Raw genomic sequence first — 17053 nt, 5'->3', positions numbered from 1 at the left:
GAAGGAATAAGTGATCCCATTTTAGAAGAGTAATTACATCACAAGCAACTTGGGCATGTGACATATCATTCACTAGGACCATTGTCAATCTCTAGCCAACTCAATAATAATAGCACAAGTGAAGTGGCATTTTGTCAGCTTTTGCTAACTTTTAGCAATGTTTCAATCAGAACATTATTACACGCATCTACCATGTATAATCAGAACTTTAAAACCTCTCTATTTATACCTATGATGAGAAAAACTCAACATAACTAGCATGTGAGAATACTTACCTCCAAATTTTAGATGTGCTAAAAGTTCCATAATCCGATTCCAGCAGATTCCAAGTGGTGTACCAGAAATGGCAACTGAAGCAGATATTCCAGCAACTGCAATTCTATGTGAAACAGTAAGTAATATCACCTCTCTGATGTTTGTTTTATGACCTCCAGTATGGAGATCATTATCATTCTAGTTAGTTGTCATTCACTGCACAATGTTTTTATAGGATTTAAGATCTGATCTACTGGAATTATACCATCTCAGTTATGGATCAACTTTGATACATGCGAACTAAACCTATGATCTGGATGGTGCCAGAGAATTAATTTTCAATGATAAAGCATGAATACGACATGAATTAACAATTAAGGAAGATTATGCAGCAAAGACATGACCCATTAGAAGTTGATCAGTTCTTGAGCATGAATTTACTACTTTATGATGATTCAACATGATGATCCTGTTATCAGCAAATAAATCTTGAAAAAGATTCCTATGCTACCTTTCAGTATGCAGTTTCACAGCAACAAGACAAGTATTTATATTCTTCATACATCTAATAGAAATACTATACATACTCTGCGCCCTTAGGTACCTATGATCATATGAAGCAGCAGCTACTAAATATTTATAGGTCTGAGTCCAGATTATATGCACTGATCACCAGCTGCTACGTTATAATATTTACTTCATCTAGAAAAGCAAGATGGGTACGTAGGCAGTAAACCACCTTTAAGACAATTAGTAATCTCAAAGCTTAAGAGTATAGTACGACATAAGTTGTGGAAACATAGTAAGAATTTACTCAGTGAACCTCACGTTCACTAGCAAGCTCACTCTGTTTTTGCAACCTTATGGGATATTATAGCAATGGTTTATGAGCTTGATAAAAAACTATGTGGATTCAAACTAGTTAGATCATTCATAAGACTACCAAAACTGAAGCTGCAGTGCAGTCTCTCAGAGACTTGCTTCCATACTCCAATTGCAAAAATCAAGATGGATAAAAAAAATATAGAGAAAAAAATCAAGGCTATCCTAATTTGCTTTTAACCAATAACAGCTACTCTTTCCATATTGAACTATATGACCTTTCTGTATCTTCATTCTTTTCACAGTAGTTCTATTAACTTTTATCGCAGAGAAAGGAGCAAGGTGGCAACATAGCTGATGCTGCTACCAATATAATGATCAATAAAATTCCCCAAGAAGAAAAGACCCAAGCTGATACACGTAATGAACCTCCAACAGTTGAGGGAGACAATTTTTTAGGAACACCCTTGATTGATAAGGTTCATTGTGAAGTAAGTAGCATTTCACCAGATGCTAGTATGGTTGCTGAAAAGCCAGATCAGACAGTGAAGGATGACACTGAGGTTTTGCTCCCTAGCAAACCTAAATTAGGTGACCAAACATTAGAAATTACTGGGAGTCAAGAGATTTGCTCAGAAAGAATCCAACAGAATGCTGAAGAATCAAATGACTCGGAGAAAGGTGAGGACAGAGGCGTGTTACCAGTAGAATACAGCATGTATTCAGGAGAGATGACTTCAGGAATGCAAGCAGGAGATATACTTCATGATCCTGATTCAGACGATCTAAGAGTGGAGACTCAGCTGTCTAAAGACACAACAAGTGATCATCATTGCGTAAATGATTCTATAGCTAAACAGATGGCGCTTTCTAAAGAGAACTTGCAGGAAGCTAGTCTCCTGGGAGGGGAAAAGGATTTTAATATCCAAGTAAAGGAAACAAATGATGCAAACGGAGATGGAGAAAAGACAGAAGAGGATATTTCTCTCAATCTAACCAGTGATGTGTGTAAAGAAGAATGCCCAAATGACCAAAGTAAGATAAACCCAGAACAGGAGGGATCAGACAATGAAAAAAGATTTGCAGAGAACTTGGACAGGATAGCAGAGAAAGTCAGTCAAGAAAATAGTACACTAGCAGATGCAACTTCTAGCAGTGACAAACCACTGAGCAAGAATGAATCAAATTCTTCTTTCAGCCAGGAAGATGACACGGCTGTGCCAACATCAGAAGGCTCTGGAATTCTGTTAGAAAATATTGTGGACGAGAGCCAAGTGGCTGTAGAAAGTCAGTCCAGAAACTTGGAAGGTTTTGTTACAACCCATGGCAACACAAATATCACAGAGAAGACTGAGGAGTGCTCATTGGTCCGAGTTGATGGCTCAGAAATCCAATGTGATGAGCAATTAGAACAGGAAAGTAAGGAACTGCCAGTGCCAGAAGTATTAACAGGTGGCACTAATGATAATGAGTCGGCAATCATTGATAAGGTGAAAGATGAGGATGAAGACCTCGAAGAAGCTGAAATGTACGGTATTGAGAAAAATAAAAGAATTAATCAACAGAAGGAAGAAGTGCAAGTGGAGAAGCCTGTGGAGTCCTTGAACGTAGCTCCTGAGAATATTGAAGCATCTAATCTAGGCCAGGACAACAAAACAAGTTTTCAGGAAGAGCATAGGACAGATGGAGATCAGCAAGGAATGACGAGTGACAATTCCGAGGAAAAAACAATTGATACAGTTGACACAAAGAAGGAAACTCTCGAGGTACAGATAAGATTCATACTAAGGATCTAAGTTTATTGTTTTACCTTTATAACACATACTTCACAAATAATAGCTTCATTAAGAAAAGAATTTGTCAGTTCAATGTAGTTAATGAATGTTTATTCTTGTTGCAGAATTTTTCAACGATTGTTTCAATTCCTCCAGAGGAGGGAAGTATAGATGCAAATTTACAAGAAGTCGCAAGTGACAGTACATCTAAAAAATTGATTGATGAGCTTGACATACAAATGGAAGTTCTTGAGGTATGGATAAGAGTCGCACTAAGAACTGAACCATTTCTGATATTATCTTAGTTCACATGTTTGAGAAATAAATAGCTTCATCCAAAAAAGAAAAAAGTTCTTTTCTCTTTAAAGTTTAAACTCAAAAGAGTTTGTCAATGAAATCATTCTTGTTGCAGAAATTTTCAACTGTTCCAAATGAGCAAATTGAAGAAAACTCAATCATGAAAGTGGATGACTCAGAAATGAAAGATGAAGAGCATCTAGAAAATCAAATCAGAAAAACATCTTCGCCAATACCTTTGGCAAGGGAAGCCAGTGCAGATGAGTCAACTGCTGAGCAAGAGACCCGAATTGAGGATGGAGAAAAAGCTGAATTATGTGAAAATGAAACAAGTCCAGAAAATATGAAGATAGAACCCAAAATAGAGAATCCAGAAAATTCCTTGGAAGTAACTTCTGAGGATATAAAAGCATCTAGTTCGAGTCAAGAAATAGAAACAAGAGATTCTGGCGAGGAGGAAAGCATAGCAGCAAATCCACAAGGGATCCTGGATGAGAAAACAGACAAAGAAAAAGTTGGTGCAGCTGAATTAAAGGAGGAAATTCCTGGGGTACAGGTCAGGAATGTTACATTGTTTCACCTCAATTACAACTGGTTTAATCACACATACTTCACGAATACTAGCTTCATTATGAAAAGAATTTGTCAGTTCAATTGACTTAACAATGTTATTCTTGTTGCAGAGTTTTTCAACAAAAGTCTCAATTACTCCAGAGGAGGGAAGCATAGATGCAAATTTACAAAAAGTCACGAGTGACAGCACAGTTGAAAAAATGATTGATGAGCTTGACACACAAAAGGAAGTTCTTGAGGTATGGATAAGAGTTGCACTAAGAACTGAACCTTTTCTATTATTATTTTAGTTCACATACTTGAGATATGAATAGCTTCATTCAGAAAAGAAAAAGTTCTTCTCTTTAAAGTTTGAAGTCAACAGAGTTTATCAATGTTCATTATTGTTGCAGAAATTTTCAACTATTGTTTCAAATGAGGAAATTGAAGGAAACTCGAACGTCAAACTGGATGAGTCAGAAATGAAAAATGAAGAGTGTCTAGAAAAGGAAAGCATAAAAACATCTTCGCCGATACCTTTGGCAAGGGAAGCCAATGACAATGAGTCAACTGCTGAGCAAGAGACTCCAATTGAGGATGCAGAAAAAACTGAATTATGTGAAAATAAGATAAGTATAGAAAATGTGAAGATAGAACTCAAAATAGAGAAACCAGAAAATAACTTGGATGTAACTTCTGAGAATATAAAAGCATCTGATTCTGGTCAAGAAGTAGAAACGAGAGTTTTAGCCAAGGAGGGCCTAGCAGCAAATCCACAAGGGATCCTGGATGAGAAAACAGACAGACAAATAGTTGGTGCAGCTGAAATAAAGGAGGAAACTCCTGAGGTACATGTTGGGGATAATACGTTATTTGGTCCCTATTTACACTATTTTCACTTGTATTATTACTGGGTTTAATTACACATACTTCATGAATAATAGCTTTATGATAAAAATAGTTTATCAGTTTAATGGAGTTAATAAATGTATATTCTTGTTGCAGAGTTTTTCGACAATTGTATCAACTCCTCCAGAGGAAGGAAGCATAGATGCAAATTTACAAAAAGCCATGACTGACAGTACGGCTGAGAAAATGATTGATGAGCCTGACAAACAAAAGGAAGTTCTTGAGGTATGGATAAGAGTCATGCTAAGAACTGAATCTTTGACGTATTTGGGAAATAAAAGCTTCATTCAGAAAAGAAAATTGTTCTTTTCTCTTTAAAGTTTAAACTTGACAGTGTTTATCAGTATTCATTCTTGTTGCAGAATTTTTCAACAATTATTTCCAATGAGTATATTGAAGAAAACTTGACTGTCAAAGTGGATGACTCAGAAATAAAAAGTGAAGAGCAATTGGAAAAGGAAAGCATTACAAAATCTTCGCCAATACATTTGGCAAGGGAAGCCAGTGATGATGGCTCAACAGTTGAGCGAGAGACTCCAATTGAGGATGGAGAAGAAGCTGACTTACGTGAAAATGAGACAAGTATAGAGAATATGAAGATAGAATCCAAAATAGAGAAGCCAGAAAATTCCTTGGATGTAATTTCTGAGAATATAAAAGCATCTGATTCGGGTCATGATATAGAAACAAGAGTTTCTGCTGACGAGGAAAGCCTAGCAGCAAATCCACAAGGGATTCTGGATGAGAATACAGACAAAGAAATCGTTAGTGCAGCTGAAATAGAGGAGGAAAATTCTGAGCTACAGGTCAGGAATTTTACACTATTTGACTTCTATTATAATGGGTTACTACACGTACATCAATTTTCAGAGCCATTCTTCCAGAGAAAAAAAAGATATGTAGAACAAGATATATTTCTTCAAACTGAAAAAAGTTAGTGAACTTATTACTTTTGTTGCAGAATTTTGCACCAACTGACTCAAATGAGAAGACCAACGAGAGCTCATTGATCCAAGGTGATGGCTTACAAAAGGCAGATGAGGAGCATCTAGAAAAGGAAAGTGAAAAACCATCCTCCAAAGAAGATTTCAAAGGGAATACCAATGATGATGAGTTAACTTTAATGGATGATGTCAAAATTGAGGATGAAACCCCAAGAAGATCACAATTGTTTGAAGAGAAAAAAAATATAGAAAACGCTTTGCTTAAAGAAGAACTGCAGATAGAGAAGCCTGTAGAATCCTCCAATACTACCATTGAGGATTTTCAAGTGTCTGATTCGGGTCAACACACAGAAAAAACAGGTTTCATCGAGGAGCAAACCGTAATTGAAAATCCACAAGGAAACCCGGATGACGTGGAGGAGAAAACAGATACAGCAGACGCTGATGAAAAGACTCGAGAGCTGCAGGTGAAAATCATACTAGGAATTGGACTTTGTTATCACTTATTACTCATTTGGCGTAGACTTGAATGACAAACACTGTCTAACTTTTTTTTTTTCTGCAAAACAGATTATTTAGTTTTTCTGTTTCTTGCCACAGATTTCATTAAATGTCTCAGATGAGGACAATGATCAGAGTTCATTAATCCAAGTGGATACCTCAGAAATGGAACATGAGGAATATTTGGAGAGGGAAATGGAAAAACCATCACCTGGAGAAGCTTCAACCAAGGATGCCAATGATGACAAGTCAACAATTAGGCATGAACCCACAATTGGGGATGAAATCATAAGAAAAGTGGAATTATTCGAAACCAACAAAAATATAGACAGTACTTTGCCGGAGAAAGAAGACTTTCAGGATGCTTCTGAGGTTCATAAAGCCTCTACTTCAAGTGAAAATATAGAGTCAACTTCTTATCTCAAGGAGCACAGCTTAACTGCAAATCTTCAAGCAATTACGAGTGACAAAACAATTGATGCAACGGATGCGAAGGAGGTAACTCTCATGGGGAAGCATCATAATAGAATTTTATTACCAGTTAAAAACATTCTTAAACATTCGTCAGTTATCTAGGATGAGACAAGCAATACTTTCCCTTTATACCCAGCACCACTAATGTTTCATTCTTGCTGCAGAATGCTGCAAAAACATTACCACATGAGCACACTGAAGGGAACTCAAGTATCCAATTGGATTGCCTACATATGAAACACGGGGAACATCTGGACAGGGAATGTGAAATCCCACCTTTGTTAGAAGCTGCAATTGAGGAAACCAATAAAGACAAGTCAAAGAATACACATGAACCCTATGATGGGGCAGAAGACCCAATAAAATCTGAATTATCGGAAAATGAGAAAGATGCAGTAAGTACATTGGTGAAGAAAGAAGCACACTTGGAGAAGCCTATTGACTCCTTGCCAGTAGCTACTGAAGATATTGAAGCAACTGATTCAATTCAAGACATTGAAGTAAGTTCTATCAAGGAACAAATCCTATCTGCAGCTCGACAAGAAATCTCAGTTGACAAAACAGAGGAAAAAACTATTGATGCAGCTGAAACAAAGGAGGAAACTCCTGATGGACAGGTCAGAAATGTTATACCATTTGACCTCTATTATAACAAGTCAAATTACACATAAATGAAGCAATAAAGCTATTCTTCCAAAGAAAAATAAATATGAAGAATAATATTCATTTTTCAAACTCAAAATAGTTACTTCACTTATTATTTTGTTGCAGATTTTTGAAACAATTGTTTCAAATGAGAAGACCAATGAGAACCCACTGATCGAAGGCAATGGCTCACAAATTAAGGAGTATTTGGAAAAGGAAAGTGAAAAACCATCCTCAATAAAAGATTTCACAGGGGCAGCCAATGATGATGAGTTAACTCAAACGGATGAACACAAAATTGAGGATGAAAACCAACAAAGAGCAGAATTCTTTGGAAATAAGAGAAATACAGAGAGCACTTTGCTGAAGGAAGAACTGAAGATAGAGGAGCCTATAGAATCCTTCAATGCTACTGTTGATGATGTTAAAGTATCTGATTTGGGTCAACACACAGAAAAAACAGGTTTCATGGAGGAGCAAAGATTGATTGAAAATCCTCAAGGAATCCAGGATTACAAAGTGGAGGAGAAAACAGAAGGAGCTGACACTGACGAAAAAACTCGAGAGCTGCAGGTGACAACCATCCTAGGAATTGGATTGTGTTATTACTCAGTAGGACAGACTTGAATGATGACCACCTTAAAAATAGTGAACAAAAATCTTTTTCTGTTTTGCAAATTCAACAGATTATTCAGTTTTCTTATTTCTTGCTGCAGAATGTTTTGATAAATGTCCCAAATGTGGACAATGACCAGACCTCATTAACCCAAGTGGATGTCTCAGAAATGAAACATGAGGAATATTTGGAGAAGGAAATGGAAATATCATCATTAACAGAAGCTTCAACCGAGGATGTCAATGATGACAGGTCTACAATTATGCATGAAGCCAAAATTGGGGTTGAATCCATAAGGAAAGTGGAATCATCCGAGATTGAGAAAAATGAAGACAGAACTTGGCTGGAGAAAGAGGACTTGCAGGATGCTTTAGATGCTTCTGAGGTTTGTAAAGCATCTGCTTCAATGGAAAATATTCAAACAACTTGTTATCTCGAGGAGCAAAGCTTAACCTCAAATCTTCAAGCAATCACAAGCAACAAAACAATTGATGCAACGTACGCGAAGGAGGTAACTCTTGAGGTATAGGAAAGCATACATACATCACTTATCTAGTATAAGACAAGCAATACTTTCCCCTTACACCCAACACAGTTATTGTTTCATTCTGCTGCAGAATGTTGCAAAATCATTATCATATGAGGAAGCTGAAGAGAACTCAACTGTCCAGATGGAACATGAGGAACATTTGGAAACAGAAAATGAAATCCCACTATTGGCAGAAGTTCCAACCCAGGAAACCAATGAATACAAGTCAAAGAATATGCATGATGAAGACCAAATAAAATCTGAATTATCAGAGAAAGGAACAGTAAGTACATCAGTGGAGGAAGAAACAAACATTGAGAAGCCTCTTCACTCCTTGCAAGTAGCTACTAAAGATATTGAAGCAACTGATTCAAGTCAAGACATTGAGATAGATTCTACCAAGGATCAAATCCAAACTGCAGATTCACAGGAAATATCAGGTGACAAAGCAGAGGATAAAACTACTAATGCAACTGACAAAGAGGAAAAGATTGAGATACAGGTGAAAATCATACTATTGATCGAACTCTATTATTGTTAGATTATGTAGCCAAATAAGTGAATAATAAATGACAAGTCCGGGAAAGAAAGAAACTGGAGAGGAGGATTTCTTCTTCTAACTGAACAGATCATATAAGTTGTTTATTCTTTCTACAGGATATTGCAACAAATGTTCCAGATGGAGTCAACGAAGATGACTCACCAATTAAAGAAACTGGCTCACAAAAACCATTTTTGGAAGAAGAGTCGATGGGAAACCTCAATAATGATGAGCCCATCATCATCCATGAGACCAATTTTGAGGATGAAAGCTCGATAAAAACCAACTTGTCCAAAGATGAGCACAATATAGATTTTACTTCGGCAAAGGAAGAAGTATCTAGTGAGTCCTCGCAAGCAGCTGAGAAGATTAAAGCATCTGCATCAAGTCAAGAAAGAGAAACAAGCTCTCTAGAGGAGCAAAGCCTAACTGAAAATCCTCAAGGCATCATGGGTGACTACAAAGAAGATGAAACAAACCATGTAATTGACATGAAGGAAGAAACTCCTGAGGATAAGGTGAGAAATCATCTGGTACTTGACTTTGATATCCCAAACTTAGTTTACACATTTTTAAAGAAGAAATGCTATGTGCTGCAGGAAACAAGTCTTTTACCATCTTATTTCTACAAATTGAATTGACTTAATGAGTGTTCTGTCCTTGTTGCAGGATGTAGCATCAACACTTCCATATGAGGACATTGAAAAGAGCTCACCAATTCAAGTGGATTGCTCACAAAAGGAACATATTGTGGAAAAGGAAAGTGATGACCCATCTGTGGAAAAATCTTCAACAGGGGACACCACAGGAAGCACTTTGGTGGAGGAAGAACTGGGTGAGAAGTGTATTGACTCCTTACAAGTAGCAACTCAAGAAATCAAAGCATCTGGTTCAGGTCAAGATATAGAAACAAGTTCAATCGAGGAGCAAGTCCTAACTACAAACCAACAAGAAACCTCAAACGACAGAATAGAGGAAAAAACTATTGATACAGCTTACAGAAATGAAGAAACTCTTGAGGCACAGGTGAAAATCATACTATCAACTGAACTCTATCGTAATTAGCATATCTGGGATATGCATGAACATACTAGGTTCTGGAAGAACAAAAAGATGAAGGACAGCATGTTTCTTTTAAACTGAATAGAGTTTTTGAAATTTTTACTCGCAGGATATTGCAACAAATGCTCCAACTGGAGAAAATGATGAAAACTCACTACTCGAAACAGATAGCTCACAGAAGCCATTTCCAATATATTCTTCAAAGAGGAACGCCAATGGTGATGAGTCAACACTTCTGCAGGATGCCAAATTTGAGGATGAAGTCCTCTCCGAGCACAAGAAAAATACAGAAGGTGGTGTGGTAAATGAAGAAGTACATACTGAGTCCATTCGAGTGGCAGTGCTGCCAGAGGATATTAAAGCATCTCCTTTGGGTCAAGATAGAGAAACATGTTTACTAGAGGAGGAAAACCTAACTCCAAATCCTCAAGGAATCAAAGGTGACCAGAAAGAGGACAAAACAATTGATGCAACTGACCTGAAGGAAGAAACTCCTGAGGAGATGGTGAAAATCATGGTAGTAAATAAACTTATCTCAAACTTAGCTTACACATTGTTGAAGAATGAATTGCTATGTTCTCAGGAAAAAGAAGTTGCTGACAGTCTTTGTTGTACAAAATGAACATACTTAATAAGTGTTTTATTCTCACTGCAGAATATTACAGCCACTAGTCCAAGAGAGAACACACAAATTGAAGCAGACAGCTCAGAAATGGAATATGAGGAACATTTGGTAAAGGAAAGTGAAAATCCATCTTTGGCAGAAGCTCTGGAAAAGGACACAGAGGAAAGTGCTTCAGTGAAAGAAGAAGCACAGATGGAAAAGCTTATTGACTCTTTGGAAGTAGTTAGTAAGAATATTAAAGCATACGATTCCAATCAAGTCGCAGAAATAAGTTCTATCAAAGAGCAAATCCTAACTGAGGATCCACGAGAAATTTCAGGTGACAAAACAGAGGAAAAATCTATAGATGCAAATGCAATGAATGAGGAAATTCTTAAGAATCAGGTGAAAATCATACTATCAGTTGAACTCTATTGTTGTTAGATTATTAAGCACATACATGACGTTAAATAAATAACTTCATGAAACAGAATACAGTTGTAAGTTTTCAATTCTTGCGGCAGGACCTAGCAACAAATGTTCCAGACAGAGACAACGAAGTTAACTCAACAATCAAAGTAGATGGCTCACAGATGCCATCTGTAGGAGAAGCTTCAACAGGGAATGCCAATGATGAGTCAAAAGACTCCGGGCCTTCAAGTGAAGTCGAAAACAAAGAGCTGGAACCCGACACAGAGGTCAGTTTATGAAAACTGTTTTTAAATCAATAGAGAGGACAATGTTTTTGGTAACTGTACCACGTATACAGAAAGTTAACTTCATTTACCCAGTAAGACTCAAGTACTCTTCGTATTCTCAATTTACCATGAAAAAATGGCAAAGTTCAAGAATGAATGCCCCCAGACTCATAAAGTCAAGGACTCTCGTAGTCCAACACTGATACTACAACTGACTCAGACCGCATTTAGGTAGTAAAAGTAAACTCAGAGCGACTATGGACCTTTTCACCAGTATCACACATGCTCATATTTTCAAAATCGCTCAGTGTTAATGTGGTCTTTTGAGTTGGAAAAAGCTGATGTTGAAAACACAAATCAGAAGGAATGTCTAAGAGAACCATGTAGCGGGGTAAAATCATATATTGTTTAGGAGGATGATGTGTTACTAATTAATAGTTCTTTAACAAAGTGACTAAAGATGGACATCTGTCTGAAGATAAGCCAACACATAACCCTAGCTTGTGTAAATGTTCCTCGTTAATCACCTAGTTTGGCTTCAAAAGAAAGGAAAAAAGATAAATATTTGCATCACTGATTCACCTTTTATGGAATCTCCAGTTACCGAAAGAGATTGAAAATGCTGACTTTAAAGCAAAAACTATGGAGTTCAATGAGGAAGAAGGCTATCTGAAGGATCTTCAGATGGCAACTGCAGTCAATATAGCAGCTCATGAGGTAAGTTTCGTAATTGGAAAAGAATTTTCAAGTAGGCAGCTAGATGTCCTTGAGTTTTCTTCTGTTGTTGAAACTTCAAAATTGTATGTGAAATAGGAACTGGTCTCAGATTCAATAGCTGTAAAGATTCCCTGTACAAAAAGTTTAGATGCTAAAGAAGAAATGGTGGATCTCGCTGAAGCTCCCAATTACAAGCAGGAGGAATCATCCATCACAAAAGAGTTAGAAGAACATCTACCGATAAGCCATGAGAAGGTTACAAATATGACCAGCTTGGCGTCTGAAGCACCAAAGCTGACTGGTGATTACGAAGTTGTTGCCAAAGCATATAATTGCAGTGATAAGACAGATACAGAGAAAGCAGGAGAGCTATATGATGGCTCCATCACAATAACAACAAATGAGAATCCAGTAGAAACAGATAAAAAAGAAAGCACAGATACAGAGACCCAAGCTGCAAAAGTAAAAAAAGAAGCAGAATTAATACAACCAGACCCAGAGGCAAGAACAGACCAGCAGGACATAGAAGAAGATCTTCCTACCAAGGGTTCCCAGGACGTCTCAGGATCAAATGAGGTGACTGCTGAAGAAAAGAAAAGAAATTCAGATAACTGCGAAGAAATATCAGGCAGTACCACCGATGTGGTATTAGGAGATGTCTCATCGTCCAATGTGGCATCAGAGGAAGTCTCAACATACAACCCTTACCAGGAATCCAGAAGGCAAATACAGCAAGAGACTGGGAATAAAGAAGCTCAAAAACAAGAGAAAACAGTATGTAGACAGGAGAAAGTAATGTCAGATGAAACAGTAGAAGAAATCAAAGTGTCTACATCAACTACAGTAGCTAGCGATTTCCTTCCAAAATCTTTCAAAGAAACCTCAGAAGTAGATCATTCCGCCACTGACAGAGAGCTGACTACGGATAAAGAAGGATTGCACGAAGGAAAAACAGCATCAGGTAATGAAGAGACAAAAACTGATACGATCAACAAAGAAGAGGAAGCAAGCAAACACAAAGTATCAGACTTCAGTTCTGCAGCTCTGGAGGAAACTTTCACTGGGAAATTTTTGGGGGAAGCCAATATCTTTTACGAGACAGCCAATACTACACAAAGCACGGTGGAGGACATTCTTGTCAGTAATAGGTCTATTGTGGACCTTAAAGAGAATTCAGAAGATGAAGCTCCCAAAACAACAGAGTTGACTCCAACCACTACAAAAGGTCAAGAACTTGAGAGCACAACTGTTGGAGAAATCTCTATGTTGATATCTCAAGGTGAAGGAGGTAAATATGAGCATGCACCCAGTGGCAGTGTGACTGAGGAAAAGTTGGACTCAGATGAAGCTGAACTTGGACATGGAGAGAACAGAAGTGAATATGAGCCGAAAAATGAGGTGCTTGAGTCTATTGCCCAAGTTCAAAATTGTGACAGTGTCTCAGAAGCAGAAGAGACAAGAACATGTGAAGAGAATCGTGAAGCCACAGAAATAAAAAGGTCCAACGAAGTTGTGGCGGAGGATATATTTGAACCAAAAGAAACCATCAACATCAATATGTCAAGCAAGAAGGTGCTATACCAACACTTAACTCTACCTGTAGTGTATTCTCATAAGCATTTTGCCCATCCGCTATGTGTTGAATTAACACTAAGAAATACTAACCACGGAATGAAAACACAGATCAAGGAAGATGATGAAGATGTAGAAGATTATCTTGGTTCTCTTGAGGAAGAAGTGATCACCGAAAGTCACTTACAAGATGAGATAAACACTGAAGAATTATTTGAGGCTATAAAGAAAACAAATGAAACAGAAAAGGTGAGGGGTAGAAAAGATTTAAAAGAAAAATGTGCACATTATTTTCTTTACTTCATGAATATCTTCATTCATAATGTTGAAATCTCATTTATCATACAGGTATCTAAAGTTCTTGAAGAGCCCGATGACAAAGCCACCGAAAAAACAGAAGAAAATTTAGTCACAAATGAATCAATTGATAGAAGCCTGCTGGGAAAGTGCATTGAGGAGGTGACAACAATATTAGACACTGAAGAGGCTGATGGGATAGACCATGTAAATATAAAGACAGGAACCGAGGATTCAAGAAAAGAGGTATGTGCTTTAAAGCTTACTTTTTACCATGTACAGAATCCAAGTGTGGCAGATATGTATGAGTTACTCATATTAACAATTGTACCTTTCATCCTCTACCATTTTAATGGCCTTGAATATCTAGTAAGTAGGGTGCTTAATAGCAAGAATTTTCCCTGCAAACACAAAAGTTATGACAATTGAAACGACCATTTTAAAGTTGATACTTGTTCTACAGGAAAACCTGATCCTTTCAGCAAGTGAAGGCAATGAGGAAGCACAAACCTGTATTGAGGCTGAGAGGCTTGGTTTTTCATCTAATACCAAGCATACATCAGAAGTTTCACGCAGTGACGGCGACCAGGATATTTCAGAAGACAATAAAAACTCCACATCCAAAAATGAGTATTTTGAAGAGAAATATCCAAATAAAAGTATGGAATCCCAAATGTCCGCAGTCAGCAAAGACATTGAACTAATAGAACAAGTCTCAAAAGCTACAAAAATCACTTTGGAAATGCAGGAAACAAGAGGAGCAAGTGATTCCGGTGCTGAACCAGAAGCAACAGGGGTGGATAGTCAACAAATGGAGGAAGCAAGTCATAAATGCAAAGAGATGGCAGAGACCTCCATGTCAGTAGAACCTACTGAGGTTTCCACATCAAAAATATTTCAGGAATACGTGGCGGAAACCTCATTGGAGGCCGAAGATAACCTCACCACACTTCATGAGTTCCCCCAAGAATCACATATCATGGATTCTGTAGTGAAAATCGCACAGAAAGATGGTCCAATTGATCTTCAAATTGTCAGCGATATAACTGATCAGGATGTGCAGGAGTTAAATGAAGGCTCCATTGCAATGATAAATAAGGAGAATCCAATGGAGGTAGATCCAAATGAAAACATAGAGATCAGGTGCTCAGCAGATTCAATTCAGAAAGCCCCAGTGTTGGAAACTCTCGGGGAAGAGATGGAAGAACAACAACCAGGAAGGACTTGTGAGGGTGTCTCAAAAGCAAAAGGGCTGGATTGTGTAGAAAAGAAAACAATAGCTCATGAATGCAATGACTTGCTAGAGAAATCCTCTAGTGCAGTGATAGAAACGGTCTCAGAATCCAACATTTATCACTGTTCTGCGGGCGATACAGCTCAAACTGACAAAAATAAAGAAGGTCAACTGCAAATTGACTTTCGTCCTATTTTGCTACACCCCAAATGTTCAGAAACTGAAACAGCAGAAAAAGATCTCCCAGTGAATCTTGCAGGACAGTATGGCACTGATGAGAAAGAGCTAGAGGGAACCCCTCCGCCCGCTAAAGATAAACATGTCGTTCTGGAAGCAGATCATACAAAGAATGTGAATCCTGATAATTCAATTGGGAACAAGGATACCTCAGTAATTGAACATGGGGACTCTGCAGAATTTTCTCAGGGTGAAGGCGAAACTCTAAAACCTTCTGGTTTTGAGCAAGACGCAGCAAATTGCGGACATGATGAAATGACCAAATCTAGGGAGAACTCTGAATCAAAAGAGATAGATAAGCAATCACTGGCCGACCTTCTTCATGTATCCATTAAAGAAACCTCAAAAATGGCAGATCATTCCGCCACCGAAAAGGAGCCAACTACCCACAGAGAAGACCTGCATGCAGAAAAACCTGATGAGGCTGAGCATGAAGGCACAAAAACTGATGAAGAAAGAGATGACGAAGAAGAATCAAGTGAACAGCAAAGAGCAGACATTTGTTCTGAAGCTCCGGTAATGGTGGATGTGAGGGATGCAGATGCCAAAGTTGCTCACAAGAAATCACACAACATACTCTCTGGCGTCGGATCGAAAATGAAGCATTCAATTGCCAAGGTAAAGAAAGCCATCACCGGCAAATCATCTCACTCTCACCAAAAGCCGCCATCCCCAAAGTAAGGTGATCAATCTCAAAAACAGCTTTCGCCTTTCAGTCAAATTATCGCTTCAAGTTTCTTGACTGTTTTGCTTACTTTTGTCAAGGATTTGTAAATTACTTTTTCACTTTTCAAGCTTATGCATGGGTTTTGTAAATCTATATCAGTTCTGTATTTTTTATTTTACTATTTTTAGTACGTTTATTTTAAAAAAGTTTTAATGCTTAACAAAAAATAATAAATTATTATAAAAATAAACATATATATATATTCATGAAATTTAAACTCACGTCAATACTGTAATTTAGATATGTGATTAATGTCGATAGGGTAGTACATGAGATTCCCTTTTCAATTCAATCCCTATTGCTCAGTATCCATGACAAGTATGGAAAATGGATGAACATTGTTACAAATAGCACCAAAAATTCAAATATGTCAAATTCAATGTGAATGATAAAACATAAAAACACATATAAATATTTTAAAGGGCAACAACGAACATTGTCGTTAGACAAATCAATAATTTTGAGAAGATTCGACAAACTTCAATAAAAGTATTAGAGAATTCTGTGATTAAAGATCATTTAGTAAAATTGAAGTGTGAAATATTGAACTATGTCGATTGAAATTATATGATTATCGTATAAAGAGTGGTATTATATAAATACAATTTTTATTAATATATGGGCTTATATCTACATTGAATTTTAATATATGTATTACATTACAAACAATGCTAAATTAAATGTAAGTACATAAATTCCCAAACAGAAACATCTCTGAATTCATTTAGTATAATTCGTTCGTTATGAATTATGATATAATGAACTTGATTTTGATTCGTATTGACGGTAAAAGATAGTCATACCCTAAATAAAAAAAATTGACTATAAAAAACCGCAAAGTCAAAATTTAAATTGTAAAATACAAATTGACTCACTTGTTGATCAATATATTCAAATTAGTCCATGGAAGTTATTTTTATTTGTTAATGACCTCATGCTTAATTATTTTTATGAAAAATCATGTGGGTTGATCCGATTTTATTTTATTTTTTCAAATTCATGCATAATATAACAGCAAGCTCTATAGACAATCCTTAGTGATTTT

At 37.0% G+C, this 17053-nt stretch overlaps 1 protein-coding gene across 4 annotated transcripts; it reads left to right on the top strand.

Annotated features, from left to right (window-relative positions):
• The first annotated feature begins 250 nt into the window (after nucleotides 1-250).
• On the top strand, nucleotides 251-16101 carry LOC105177096 (A-kinase anchor-like protein). 4 transcript variants are annotated; one of them, XM_011100123.3, is made up of 24 exons: nucleotides 251-391; nucleotides 1407-2843; nucleotides 2978-3106; nucleotides 3265-3705; nucleotides 3833-3961; nucleotides 4115-4549; nucleotides 4707-4835; nucleotides 4973-5416; nucleotides 5572-6021; nucleotides 6155-6553; nucleotides 6694-7146; nucleotides 7301-7747; nucleotides 7891-8313; nucleotides 8408-8821; nucleotides 8977-9378; nucleotides 9530-9886; nucleotides 10032-10439; nucleotides 10578-10931; nucleotides 11018-11224; nucleotides 11825-11941; nucleotides 12038-13513; nucleotides 13625-13762; nucleotides 13862-14056; nucleotides 14274-16101. In XM_011100123.3, exons 1-24 carry the CDS (start codon nucleotides 344-346, stop codon nucleotides 15960-15962), a joined length of 11121 nt encoding a protein of 3706 aa, XP_011098425.1. In that variant the 5' UTR covers nucleotides 251-343; the 3' UTR covers nucleotides 15963-16101. The 4 variants fall into 4 exon arrangements, with proteins under 4 accessions (XP_011098425.1, XP_011098424.1, XP_011098426.1 ...); XM_011100122.3 differs by having other exon boundaries at nucleotides 4955-5416; nucleotides 7891-8301; XM_011100124.3 differs by having other exon boundaries at nucleotides 4955-5416; nucleotides 11051-11224.
• The last annotated feature ends 952 nt before the right edge of the window (nucleotides 16102-17053 follow it).

Source organism: Sesamum indicum, linkage group LG9 (genome assembly GCF_026168435.1).
Source record: "Sesamum indicum cultivar Baizhima isolate 11 linkage group LG9, ASM2616843v1, whole genome shotgun sequence".
NCBI lineage: Eukaryota > Viridiplantae > Streptophyta > Magnoliopsida > Lamiales > Pedaliaceae > Sesamum > Sesamum indicum.
Note: the sequence above shows the minus strand (reverse complement) of the source record. Positions and strands in the feature narration are given on the sequence as shown.